Source organism: Pseudopipra pipra, chromosome 20, assembly GCF_036250125.1.
Source record: "Pseudopipra pipra isolate bDixPip1 chromosome 20, bDixPip1.hap1, whole genome shotgun sequence".
Classification (NCBI taxonomy): Eukaryota; Metazoa; Chordata; class Aves; order Passeriformes; family Pipridae; genus Pseudopipra; species Pseudopipra pipra.
This window is the reverse complement of record NC_087568.1, coordinates 4,478,521-4,492,963: the sequence shown is the minus strand read 5'-3', so window position 1 is coordinate 4,492,963 and position 14,443 is coordinate 4,478,521. Positions and strand designations below refer to the sequence as shown.

The 14,443-nt window shown below is 49.4% G+C and overlaps 1 protein-coding gene across 1 annotated transcript in view; it reads left to right on the top strand.

Moving 5' to 3' along the window:
• Positions 1 to 4,094: 4,094 nt before the first annotated feature.
• Positions 4,095 to 14,443, top strand: part of NTNG2 (netrin G2) — a 48,306-nt gene continuing 37,957 nt past the window's right edge. Inside the window, 2 exon segments of the mRNA XM_064676845.1 lie at positions 4,095 to 4,568; positions 7,100 to 8,213. Of these exon segments, the coding sequence (XP_064532915.1) occupies positions 8,001 to 8,213 (213 nt within the window). The 5' untranslated portion in view covers positions 4,095 to 4,568; positions 7,100 to 8,000.

Below are 14,443 nucleotides of genomic sequence, written 5' to 3'. Positions count from 1 at the left end.
TTACACCCCCACGGCTGGTAAAGATGAGGAAAGCTCTACCTTCCCAAAAAATCAAATACATCCTAAATGCTTCCTTGAGCTGATTCAGTTGGCTAAGCTCTGATTTGATATATGAAACAAAAGACAAGGCAACAGAAAGCAACATATTTTTTCAGTGTCAAGGTGAAGCACTTCCCATCACCCAGCCCATCTCTGCTGGGGTTAATGTGCATCAATAATATTTAAATGATCAAAGTTTTTCAGCAGAGACAGTGATGGGGTTTTTTTCTGACTTGTCATGCTTGTTTTCCTTAAAGAGGCAATGACCTGCTGTAGTCAAGGCTTGCAGTTTGGCACGCAGGAGCGTTTTGAGAAGCGTTATCTCCCGAACAGAACAGCAGCCTCATGTTTCCCTGCACAACAACCTTTCTTAGCCTAAAATGCTTTGCATCCCATTTCCTTGATCTGGCTAAGTGCTTGCATGCTGAAAATCCCACCCTCCCTCCAGCTGTCCTTCTGGCAGGGAAGAGACAGCATCTTCTCTCTGGAGAGTACAGTCACTGCTCCTTTGGTTATCTAATCAGGGAGGGCAACATTCACTCAGGGCCCTGCGAAACCGGCTGAGCTGCACAAAATGCATCCGAGGTCTTGTGCAGGAGGAGGGAGCTGGGGAAGCCTCCCCTCCCAGAGCAGGTGCTCTCTGCCATTTCCCCAGTAGCTTTCACAAAGGAAGAAAAATGTGGAGTACTCCAGGGACTGAAGCATTCGGCTCTTCCCTCTCCTGCTCACCAGGTCTGTGTGCGCAGGGCACGGGCAGCGCCCGAGAGTCTGGCCCTGAGGCCAGAGCAGAGTGTGAAGGGAGGGCAAGAAAATAAATGTCCCCCACCCACGCTCCTGGCCTGTGTGAGCCAGAGCTGGCTGTGACTCGGTTTCTCAAGGCTTTGTGTGGGTTTTCCAGCATTTCTCCTAACTACAAAACATTTTGCCTCTCTGCCTTTTTAAAAGTCCGTGATTTTGTCTCTGCACCAAGCGCAAGGAACTGGGAAGCACAAACTTTCCCATCCTGGTCAAGCTGGGAGCTTTTTTAATGTTCAGCTTGCTAAGAACAAAAGGGCAGTACAAGGGTGGTGAGACGAGACAAATCCCCCCTGATAAGCACAGGGTTCAAGCAGCCTTTGCCTCTGCCATCCGTAACATCCCAAACAAAACCACCTACAAGTAATTTCCTCCCTTTTCCTGGAAAACTTCTCCCCAGTCCTGGCGGGCTGGAGAGAGTCACTGCTGGAACAAGGGGTTGGACTGAGCTGTGCTTGTCAAGTATCACCCGAGACCCTCCCTCCCAAAGGGGTCTCTCTCCTGCTCCTGGGCTCGGAGCACAATTCCAGGCCGTGTGTTTCCACCTAATAAAATGCTTACTCACTTGCAGGAGGCACTTTGACATCCTTGGCCGCACATTGCTAGATAAGGACCATAAAAAGAATGTATTGCTATTATAGGTGATACAGCAATATGTATCCCCAAATGAAAGTTCCTTTATAAGGCTGGTTATTATTCTGGCAGTAACCTCAGATCACTCTCCACGGGCTCAACTCAGCTCAAGTGTTAGCGAGCGTCTCGCCACCGTGAACAGGGACTGCGAGGTGCCACGTTTCCCTTCTGTTGTCTCAGTATATTCTCTATCATCCCAAGTCGGGAAAACACTTCCCTCTTTCTTCCGCGCATGTCAAAAGCACCATTTGCCATTTAGATTTCGGGAGCCAAATATAGCCCCGGTATAAACAGGTGCGAGCACGCATATGTCAATAGAATTACACCTGCTTATAATGGCTTTACATTTGGCCCTTGAGCCCTGGGGATCCCTTTGAGAGCAGAGGCTGTATTAAATATTAAGGGCCTTATTCTCCACCCCTGCCTACGCTGGAGTAATTAAATCTCGGTGCAGACCCATTGATTTCCAACCGCGCGCTCTCCCCGTGCGAGGAGGGAGCGCTCGGCATGAGGGAGGGGGTAGAGCTGTCCCCTCGAGGAAAATCACATCTGTTCTGCTCCTCGCAGAAGTTTCACCCAGAAGAAAACTACACCCAGCATTAAGTATTTGGAAAATCCGTCAGGGTAAAAGAATGCAAATGGTCTAAAATTAAACATTTGCTGCAACTCTTCCCCATTCCCTCCTGCCTGTGGCAGCAGCACCGCCGGCAGCTGCTTGCTTTGGGCTCCCGTGCCTGCGCGTGCCACAGAGCATCTCCTTCCTTCCCACCATCAGGACCCTCGGAGCCAGACCTGCCTGTTTAAGCCAGGAGCTGGGTGATTTCCCATCCTCCAAGCCTGCTCCTGGATCTCCTGAATCGCTGTGTAACCTTGGACAAGCCCCACAGCTGCCGCCAGCCTCCCCAGGGTGTTACGCTCATTAGTTAATTCTGGTGCTTTGCCTGGAGCTAGCGCCTTTTACCTGTGTCTATACAAGTATTATTGCCAGCTTCTGATCTTTTGAGCTCGCTGGGCTGAGAAAAACGACTTTGGTTTTTCCTTAAATGCCATGGAGTTTAGAAGTGTGACGACTCACACTGTGCTGTTATTCTTTCCAATTGAAACCTAATGATGCGTGCATATCACTTAACTCTGATGTCAATAATCAGCACACCACTTGGTCTTTGCCGTGGCTATTAGAGGGAATGAAAATGAAATACCAACTCCTTTTTATCCTGTTACGGTACCATAATAACTAATAAAGAAGTAATAAGTGAGACGTGGGGAATTTCCAGGGGAGTCATTACTACCCAGCAGACCTAAAGGCACAAAGTGAAATCCAGGAATATTAGCCAGCCCTGGATTCCCAGCCAGTGCTTCTCACTTAAGTTATACTGCTGCTGTAAAGTGAGTGTTTACAGAAGAAGTTAGTATGTGGAAAGTATCAGACTGTGTCCTCACCAGAGGAGTGGAAAATTGAGCCAGAATCAAAGACATCCTTGCAGACAAAGACCACCCTGTGCATCAGCATCACATTTAGGCTGGGCCACAGTCAAGACACAATGCCAGCATTTCATAAATCTCACTTATGCTCCAGAATATGGGAAACGTTTCCCAGAAGAGCTCTAAATCACCTGTCTTGTCAAAGGATGGATTGTGCGTTTTCCAGGGACTCTTAGATGGGAGAAGCCACATAGAGACCTCAGAGCAATGGGCCAAAGGAAATCATGTAACAAAATACTGAGTCAATGAGGTTCAAACCACATACAAGCTGGACAATGCATTTTCTGGCTTAGGAATTATTGAATTCTTGGTTAGGAGGGAGCAGTTATTTTTTTTGGTGGTCATGTACATAGGAGGCAGTGGGGATTCTTTGGTTTTCCTCCCCATAAATGAACTGACATTTATCCATTTCATCCAGAACAACACTACACACAGCATTAATTATTTGCAAAATGCGACAGGGTAAAAGAATGCAAATGGTCTAAAATTAAACATTTGCTGCAACTCTTCCCCATTCCCTCCTGCCTGTGGCAGACAAAAACCTGTTGTTGCTTTGGAATCCTGTCTCCAGCCACTGCCCTGTGCAGGGAAAACTTGGACCTTTACCTGCCAAAGCTTTATCTGCCTTGTCCAGAGCTGGAGCCTCCTCTGCCCCTCAGCAGGGACTCAACAGAGTTGACCTAAGCAATCCCTTCTCCAGCTCCATGCTAGAAGGTGCTGTCACACTTTGCAGCCCTGCATCTTAATTCCCCCACCTTACCAAAGAAAAACCCGGTTTGGTTAAATCCCAAAGCACATTCCCACCATTATCAAGCATTTCCCAGCCATCTGATTTCCCCATCTCCGAGTTCCTGCTTTGTTTATCCTATTAATTCCAACCACCCCCTCTTCCCCCAACACACACGCACGCAGCCTCATTTACAGCATCTTCGCTAGCAGAAGCCTCCCCAAAATATTCAGGGCACACCATGCGAGGACTTACACGTGTGGGGAAACCCTCGTGACTGGAGATTTTTTTTTTTTTCCCCCTCGAGCAAACATGATCTCATGATTTTAATTTTTTTTTTTTTTTTTTTTTTTTAAAGCTCTTAAAGGAAAAAAATAACAGAGGAGCCCCGAGGAGCGGCATTCCTGGCTGCTGTTATCCAAGCGGGGGCAGCGGGACGGCGCGGATGCTGCACCGGGAGCCGCGGGGCCGCCGGAGCCGAAGGCTCCCGCTCGCATCCTCCTCTTCCTCGGGTGGTTTTCCCTCCCTCCTCCTCCTCCCCCCCGCCCTGCATTTCCTCCTGCACCTTTAAGAAGCCCATTGCCGCCGGTGGGATGGTGTGTGCTAAAGCTGCACAGAGGAAGTTACGCAGCCGGGATCAGGCACGGAGATAAAAGCTCCGATTGTGATTGAAAGTGAGAGCAAAAGGGATTTCAGCCTCGGCATTAACTTGCGAGGGGAGCCGGGATTGCACAAAGCTCCCCCGGCCATCTGCCCTTGGGGGCCGGCGGCGCAGCGCCTGCCCGCCGCGCTGGGCTGGGCTTAGCTGGGCTGGGCTGGGGGGTGTGTTTGGGGTTCCCCCCGGCCCCGAAGTTGCTCCGCCGGGAGCCCCGCACCGCAGAGCTCCCTCCCGGTAAGGACCCGCAGCGCCGAGCACCGGGGATAGGGGGAAAAGGGGGAGAAAGGGAGGCGGAGGGGGGGCGGGCAGCGCCGGCATCTGCCCCATCCCCAAACCCCGCGTGTCCCCCGCACCTCCCAAGCTGTTCCCAGGCTTTCCTGGGGTGTCCCGCCCTGCGTCGCCCTCCCCGGAACATCCCCATCTCCCCGCCGCGGGATGGGGTTTATTTTCGCAATTCGGAGTTTGGGAAGCCCGGGGGGCTCCCCTCGCCCCGCCAATTCCCGCTCCAGCCCTTGCAACCGCCCCCCAAAGTCCTTTGGGGTAAAAGAAACCGGGGAGGATGGGGCGGGAGGGGGGGAGCGGCATCGGGTTTTGCCGGGAACCGCGAATCCATCAGGGAGAGCGGCGGGATGCGAGTGGGATTTACGGGTTTTTCTGCTGGGAGCTTTGAGCCGCGCAGCGTTGTCGCGGGGTTCAGGGTCCCGGCGCCCCGCGGGGGCTCCCCAGCTTCGCTGTCAGGGGCGCGGGGAAGGGATGATCAGCGTGGGAAAGAGGAGAACTCCCGCTCCGTGAGCGCGGGGGGAGAGCGGAGGGTGCGTGGGGAAAGCAACACTTCTGAGAGAAAATTAAAAACTCCTTCATTGAGTTTACTTTCTGCTCTTAATTCCAGAGCAGCTCAGTTGTTGCTCAGCGTTGTCCCTTTATTTCAATAGGGTGTTAATCCAATAATAAGAAAAAAACCGGAGCCAGCTAAGTCAAGACACAATCTAATTTTGTGTTTCTAATACTCCGGCTATCAGTCCCCAGCGAGTGCTGAGTACTCTTCAAAGAGAACAAAGAGCATTGATTCTATTTGTTCCCATGAACTGCAGTTTCTTAATAATATCAGGTGAAGATTTATTTTCTAAGAATCAAACCAAATCAAGCAGGGTGAAACCTTTAATTCAGGGAGCCTCTCTGCCCCGTTTGCAGTATGTTGGCTCATTTCAGAGCAACACTCCCAACTATTTCTGCAGAGGGACTGGACTGGCAAAGTGTTGCACCTCAGACTTCTCCCCAGATCCGCTCCCCTGGCTGGTGGATTGAGAGTAAATACATTTTTTCCCAGCAAGTTTTTATTTCCCTGGGAATCTATGACATTTAGCCAGCATAACAAGACACTAATAGATATTATAGATCCTTTCTACCCGAGTTTTTCCCTGACAGCCATTCAAGTGCAAAATATAATTGTCGAGGCTATGAAAATAGATCCATAAACTTAACAGCACTGGAGTCCTCATTAAAACTACCCTGCTTGTTTTCTACACCAGTCTCACACTTTCTGCTGTTATCAGGCACTTGGCAGTGACCAGTTTGATGTAATAATTAGGAACCGACTTGTTATAACTGAAAAGACAGCTCTGATGCAAGTAGGACTTATAAACACTGTGTCACACCGGCTTATTATTTTTACTACATTTACTCATGATGTAAAAATAGCAGCCAGTCTATTCTTTTTCTGGGAGTTTATTCAGGTCCAACGCAGCTATAATAGGCTGTTCGTTGAGAGCTGGCAATGAAGCATGAGAGACAGCTTCTCTTTTCTGAACTCATTCATCTCAATCAGCAATCCTTCGACCAAAAAGGGGGGAAAGGGAGATGGTAGCACGGCGGTGTGAAGCCCCCGAACATGGATCAATGCATCTGTTAACCTAGAGTTTCTGAGCTTTAGCAGCTGAGCTTTACGAGAAAGCAGATGCTAAACGTGCTGTTGAAGTAGACATTCTTAAATTGTGGAAGAAAAGTTGGGGAAACAAGTAGAAGGGGAATTATCCTGAGCTAAATTTCTGTTCTGGATAGGTGCCTCCCGCCTTCTCAGATGAGATCTTCCTCCTGAATCTAATGCTGAGAGAGGGTTTGATGTTTTTTTTTCTCCTTCAGGTCTTTGTCATTTTGGTTTGTAATTACTTACAGTTTTTATAGCTCTACTGGAAAGACAACAAAATTGCAGAAATGTTGTTCTAACCTGAAATGAATACTGGGAAGGTCATTGCTCTTTGTATTAGGTGAACCTAAATGTTATTAGGACTTTAAATTGTTTTTTATTAAATGTTATTGTTCAGATAAATCATATGTGGGGATGCTGGACAATGTATCTGTCTCCCCAGCTGTCTTATTTATTTGCTTAGCTTTTTTAAGACTATCAATTTGTCTGTCTATCCCTGCTCTGTGTCTGCATATTCTCCATCTTCTAATGACCTATACCTCCTTCTTGATATTATTTGAAGACCCATTAGAGCTCCTGTTGACCAGCTGCTGTTACAAAGCAGATACCTTAAATGGGGCAGTGCTCCTTCCCTTCTCCCAGACAGCAGAAAAGCCATAAGCATCTTGCTATGGATTGGTTTTTATTAAAGTTGTATATCTCCCTGGTACAAAAACCTGTCTGGTGGCTTGGGAAGCCCAGCTGAGGATTCTGCCTCCTTGGGGACCCCTGTTCTTACAAGTCTTGTTGCTCTGACTGTCCCCCCTTGCTCCCGCCCAATTTGTCTTTCGATTTCTTGCAGGTGCCACCTGCTGATGAGCTGTCCCTTTGCCCTGACCATGAAAGGGAGAGGAGACCTCAGGTAGCCACATGGATTGCAGCTGAAGGCTTTGGGAACTTGGTGCTCGGTTGCCAAAAGGCAGAGTTGGACAAATCCTCGCCTGCGAGTGCCTCACCACCACCACAGGACACGGCAGGAGCAGCAGAGACCAGCACTGCTCCTGTCAGCCCAGTGACCACCCAGCATCCTGCTGGGACCACCACGGATCTTGACACCTGACCTGTTCATGTTGACGCAACCATCCTTTGGGAAAAGGGAATTTTAGCTCCAAAGGATCTCTCTTGTCAGAGTTGTACTGATGACCAGATGCTCTATTCATTTTATATGTTAATGTTCAAACTCCCTAGTAATTAAGGCAGACACAGTTTAAGGCACTTCCCCAGCGACGCATTTGCAGCAGACAAGAAGGTTGAGGAAAACCTGATCCAGCACCATCTCACAGCCTCTCCAATTTACTCCTATCAAATTTCATCAGCAACTCAGAACTTGATCTTTCTATTGATTGACTGGAGTCACCTCTAGATATTTTCATGCTGATTTGGAAGACCTTTCGTACAATAAAAGGGGGGAAAAAATGAGGTTAAGGAAGACTTTTGACCACTGATCAGCAACTCTGGCCAAAACTTTCCCAATCAAGTGAATTGCAAAGTTGGCTTCTGTGCCGAGAGGAACTTTCCACATCCAGACACAGCGGGCAGAGTGGGATCATCCCTGTTACCGTCTGGGTCTCCTTCCACTGGATCATTTTTAGATGAGGAGTTTCCATGCTGATCCTGAGAGCAACCCCTAGCCCAGTAGCTGCCTTCCTCGGGACTCCCAGCACTGCCCTCGCCCAGGGACCCCGCGCTTGGCCGCAGCTGCCATGCTCCACCTGGTTGCTCTCCTCTTGCACTGTGTCCCCTTGGCCATGGGACAGTATGACATTTGCAAGTCCTGGGTGACCACGGACGATGGCCCCTCATGGGAGTTTTATGCCTGCCAGCCCAAGGCCATGCGGATGAAGGATTATGTGACGGTCCGGGTGGATCCGGCAGGAATCACTTGTGGGGACCCGCCCGAGAGGTTCTGCACCCATGTAAGTGTTTCCCTCCTTATCTGATGGGTTATAACAGGCTCTGCTGGTGACCAGAGGCAGCATCCTGCCAATGTGCCATTGTAAGGACATTTTGGCTCAGAGTGGCCCCAGTGGATGCTGCCTGGAGCTCTCAATCTCCTGGTCTGCTAAGTGGGGGAAGGCGTCCTGCCCATCCCAGTGCTGTGCCAAGGAGAAGTCAGTCCTACAGCAGGGATGGTGGAGGGGAGGGCAAGGGGGAGCTGGGGAGGGCTGAACAAGTCCTGGGTAAGGTCTGGGTTTTGGAAAAGCTCTGCCCCCAGTGAGCACTCAACCTGAGCTGCTCCAAGCACATCCCTCTGCTTGCTAAAGCATGTGGGGTGTGCTCACCGGTCCCACCCCAAAGGGCTGCTCCAGCACAGGAGAGCTGGGTACATTATCTCTGAGTAAGAGTGAAGGGCAGGTCGGTGAGGGCCAGTGTGGCCCCTGCACACTGACAGCTCTGGCAGTTGGCCTGACAGCCATAAATTTCACTGAAATATCTGAAAATGTGGTTCTCCCTCTCCTCTAACCTCCCCATGAAAAGACTCTGTGGACAGACATTTGCCCTTGTAGTTAAAATCTTTAACTTATTTTCTCTTAAATATTAATCATCACATTTCATTCCGTGCACCACAAAGCTCAGCAGGAGCATTTGATTTATAATTCACAAGGCCTTACATTGTTAAAGAATTCAGGGGTCAAAGCAAAGAGCAAAACAGTAATGCCCCCTCTCAAATGTCCCCCAGGAGTGGTCCAAGCACACAATTAAGGGACAGGGACCAAGCCAGCCCATGCTGACAGGGTTTCCATTGTGGCGAGCACTGGACAAGGAGGTATTGTAAAAGAGTTATTCTAAAAGAGTATGTTATTCTTTCATTACCCTTAATGAGGAGGGGAGTTCTCCCTCTAAATCAGTACAGAGTCCCACTTTCTATTGCCAATGCTATCCAGGCTTGTGTGCCCTGTGCCTCAGTTTGCCACCTAGGAAATACCCTGGGCCCAACCAGCTCAGGGCACCTCTTGAAAATCCAAGAGAAAAATGCTGCTTTGATACCAAGGGACCCCAAACATTTATGACCATCAGGACATGCTGCCAGTAGTTACCCAGTTCTCTCCAGCCTAAGGGGTCTCATTAGTACCAGGGAAGACATTTCCACTAATTCCAGATAAGTAGCAGCTTTACCTTTTAAAAGATCGTTTGAAAAGAAAGATTAAGTCCAAGGTTGCAAATAAAACCATTAACTATTGATGGGCGGGTCTGTATTTCCATTTATCTGACTGGCAGCAGAAGGATTAAAAGGAGAACACCAAAGTGCTTTGCACTACAGTCACTGCAGCTCTTTGCAAACCCTTTCTGGTTAGGGATGCTCCAGACTTCAGCTCCACTGACCTCCAAGGAAGCAAAAGACACAAACTGCAATCAGCCCTCCACATCTCTTGATTCAGTCAATACCGAGCTAAAATCTTTCTATTCTGGGCACCGGCAGCATTTCCGTGTAGCGTACGCCTGCCATGTGCTGTAACACTTGCAAACACCGTGTACAGCCGTGAATGAGAGCTACACAAATGCAAAACATGGATTTGCCTTCCTGTCCCTGCCTCACCCCAGCCTGGCCCAGCTTTTGTTTTCCAGAACAGAAACAGGCGCTCACAGCAATGTCCCCGAGCAATTCCCTGATGAAGAATCAAGCTAAGAACAGGAATGATATGTTGCAATATAATTTTTTAGATTTTTGGGATAGGCTCATGAAATTCCACTGTATTCATGGCCCTTTCCCCCCCTCTCTGACACCAGCACTGTCCTCTCCAGAGGACTAAAGAGTTATAAAAACGAAGCAGAGGAAGAGCAGCCCTGCTGAGGTGAGCAAAGAGCCCACCCAGCACTTAGTGCACAGAGCAGGAGGTGGCTGCAGGAGAGATCCAGCCTTAGCACTGGAGTGGTGTGGGCTGGGAGGCCATCAAGGTAAATTTTCACAGGGAATGACATGTGGCCACTTACTGCTGAGCATCCCCTTATGGTCAGCAGAAAGTGGAATCAGCAAGAAATGGCCCTTCCACCGCCGGTCCTGGGTGGTGACTTGACACCTATTGACAGGCAGGGGGAGGCGAGCGGAGCCCGCAGAGGATGTGAGCCGAGTTTTGCTCCCCCTGCACTAAGGAAGTGCCGGACAAAAATCGATGTCGCTGCCCACCGATCGTTACAACCTCCGAGCCCCGGCCCTGGCTGAGAGGGGAGGGTGAGCAGCTCACACACACGCCCTGAGCAGCTCCTCGCTGCCAGCCTGCTCAGGTGCCTTTCAGTGTCCTGTTATCCTTCCTCTTCAGGTTTTAATTATTTCTTTGTAACAGGTGGGTTCTCATAGGAGCCTGGCTTTCCAGCAGAGAAGTTCTTACGGTGACTATATTGCTTTCTTAGGTGTCTTTCAAAGCAGCGGGGTACTGTCCGTGCAGTTAAACTCGCGTTACTCAGAATTAAGCGCAGCCCAGCGGGACACCTGCACTGCTCAGACAGCTGAAATCAAAACTAAAGACACACAAACACCCCTCCATGCTCAAAGCAGCCAGACAGGAGGGAGCTGGACCGTGTCCCTGTGCAGGGCACTGCTGTGGGCAGGCAGAGGAGCAGAGTCCTGGTGACAGTCAGGACCCTGTCAGACAGTGAGTGTGTCCTGCGAGGCTGTACCAGCACCAGGAGGCATCACACAGCCCACAGGATCACACAGTGCCCTGCAACAACTCTGAGCAGTGCTCACAGAGAGTTCTGCACAAGGAGGCGTCAGGGGATGGCAGGAATTATTTGGAGGACAGTCTTTTCTGTTTTGTAGCAATTCTAGTCACATCTGGCTGCTTTCTTCTGGTTGGGAAGTGGTTTGCTGCTTATTAAAGTCAAGGGGTTTGCTTTTTCCACAGTTTCTGAACCTGCTCCTATTCATGTCAATGCCTTCCTGGCAGGGTCACCTGAAAAATGAATTGTACTTTCCCTCCTGGCAGGACAGGGGGAGTGGTGGGAACAGGAAGACAGATGGATAAGTAAATAAAAGCCTGAATGAGTCTAAAAGCGTGACTGAAGACTAATAGGGAACAGATCTTTTAGCCAAGGATGTCGAGGGAGGGGCAAGACTTCAAAGATCACATGCAGGGCATGGCACGGAGCAGCTGAACGTGGATTTCAAAGGAGAGGGGTTTGCAGGGTAAGCACGGCTGGGGAATGGCAAAGCTGCACAGTCTGCATGGGGCAGAGGGGAGATGGAGTGTTCCTTCACCTTCCCACTCTCCTGGGGAGGAGAGGGAGGATGGCCCAGCTGGCAGGGTGCTCCCAGGTGTTGATACTCTGAGCTCCTCTTTGCTGCCAAGCAGGGACCTTGGAGGATTGCACTTTGAAGCGTCAGCGTTTTGCACACAGGATAAAAAATCCTCTGGTTTTGTGGGGAGTTCACACACAGGGTGTGCAGTGGGGAGCAAGCAAACACCAAAGCCCTAATCCCAGCTCCAAATAGGTTTGCAGTTCAGAAGGTTTCCAAATCATTCTAAGCAAAAGCAAGGAGAGGTGTCCATAGCAGACAGTCCCCATGGAATGGTTTTGCTGCTCCTTGACATCCCAGTGAGAGCTCCCTGCACGAGCAGCACAGGGAGCCCAGCTTGCTGCAGGAATGGGGGCCTTTGTTTTCCCCCCAGAGGTGTCGAGACAGTATTTCTTGTTCTGACAAACCTCTTTGATGCAGGGCCGAGCTCTTAGCCCATATTGATGGGTCAGGGGTATTTTTATTTGGCGTCAGCATTGTTTCATCAGCTAATAGAGCTTGTTGACTTTGGCACGGGTACATGAAAGGAAAAGGCTTTATTTATTCATTACACATGCAGCCAAATTGGATGTTTAGTTTAATTCTTAGCTAAACTTTTCTGAATGACATGTGGTTATAAGGCTTGTACTAAAGAACTATTTCTCTTACTAGACTGAGTGCTAAAGTTGGAAAAAGCAGACAAACCTTTGGGCACAGAAACCCTTTTCCCTACGTTCTTAGCCCATCTCATACAACTCTATCCAACCATACCTTCATACACCTGTTTAGGTGCAGAAAAAGGATTGCGAGTTTGGGGATGGTTAAAAGTAAAGCCAAAGTTTTTAAAGTAAGAAGGGAAAAGGAGTTGCTTCAGAAGTACTCTTCCAGAAGCATTTTTCAAGATGCAGCATGATCTAGTGATCAAAGAATGGATTCTCTGGACTTTCTGGTGCCTTGAGCAGAGACGCACAGCCCTTCCCCAGCCCACTGGAGGTGCCTGTGCTGCCCCCTGCACCTTGTTTCAGACTGAACCAGGGAGCAAAGCACGAGGTATCCTCAGCCTTTTGACTGCCCCAGGGTTCAAGGACATCCTTTGGGCTAAGCAGAGCCCGTATACAAGTCAAATGGAAAATCCTTTCCAAGAAAAGCGGATGTTCTGCCTCCTCCTTGAATAAATCAGCACTACCACTACTGGTTGCAAACCCATCCTCGGCCATAGCAGCGGGCTGGGAGTTGGAGCTCCCCTTTGCCCTTCATTGTGGGACCTACATGGCACTGGGGACGATCACTACTTTGCCTTTATACCAAAATTCAGCAGCACAAGAAACTCACTCTGTGCTGTCAAATGACCCACGACATCTCGGGCAGGGTTGTGGGGACGGAAAGACACATCTTTCTTTTCACATCTGCAAAGTGCTAACAGCCCCCCTTCCCTCTGAACCCTGCAGTACATTAAATTAACACCTGGAAAATGCTCCCCTTTCCTTTGGGGAGAGGCTGGAAAAGGCAACTGCTGCCATTTCCATCCGGATGCAGGTTTCCCTAATCCATGCCTTGCACCCCATCGTGGCATTGCTTTCGAGCGTGGGAGAGAGAGCTGGAGCCTTTTGGTTCTCTTGCCACCCTTAATCACTTCTCAGCATCAGGGTTGCTGCAGAGGACACTGTTTGAAGTCAGGATCAGTGGCTCCTTGCCCTTGGGGCCAGACCCTTGGGTTGTACATTATTAGCAGCTCAGCAAATTACACACTGCTGCTCTCCTACCACCGAGGCTACTCCGGAGTGCGGCAGGATCTGGGTGGTACAAAAGCAAAAGCTTCACAGAAAAATGAAAGGATACAATTCAGCTTTAAATTAAAGAGTGCTGAGCACACGGGATTTTCCCTCACAGTCTGTAACAATTTCCTTAAATGCTCAGTTCGGGATTCATCTTGTTGTAAAGTGGGATGCTGCTCCCCTAGCAAGGATCATTTCCACTTGCTGATGGAAAAGACGCGGCGATAAAAATGAAACTGTCAAGTAGATTTAATTGGTACAGTGAGCAGAAAGTTTCCCCCCACCTTGAAGGAGATGAGGAAGAATCAACTACTTTAAGAAAAGCTTTACTCTTCAAAGGGAACAGTGTCCAGATGGGAAAAGCAGAAGAGAACAAACTCAGAAGACTTGCTGAGGAGTGTGGCCAGAGCTGGAAGAGCAGCTCTCACAGCAGCCCTTATATCATACACCAACTCCAGGTACCACAGTTTTCCATAAGCAACTTTTGAAGCCAGAGCTGTTCAAGGCAATCCTTCCTATTTATTGATTCTAAAATCTATATTGTGTTCTATAGCATAGATATGATTTTCCGTTAAACTTGAAAAGGAATCCTCTCTAGAGAAAATCCTGCCAGAGTGGGAAGGAGTGCTCTCCTATCATGCTCTGGTTTCCCTAAGTGAAAGTCCAGTTCTAACCTTACTTTCAGACCCCAAGTCACCTTTTTATGCTCAGGTTTTTGGGACGTGGGGCATTGGCTGACCCAGCCCCACCACCCTGCCCGTTGCCCCACGCGAACAATCCCGATGCCCTCAGCAGGGACTTGCCAGAGTTGTGATTTGCCAGAGTTGTTATGCACATGGGCTGTTCTCCACCAAGATGGGGTGAGCACCACTGCTGCCACCCTCTTGAAGTTGCCCAGCTCCCTGGGCACTCAGCTGTGCTGCTGAACGTGCCCTGGTGTCACTTGGGCAGTTCCACACAGAACGCAGGTTTCTGTGCTGGAAAGCACCAAAGAGGCTTTTTCCTCCCCAAATCACACAGCACTGCTGGGTGACCATTCTGGAGGTGTCTTTGGGGAGAAGGTTATGCCTTCAAAGCCCTGACAAACAGCAGTTTGGACTTCCAGCCTTCACCCCAGGCAGACGAGCCATCCTCTGCAGCCTCAGACGTGTCCCAT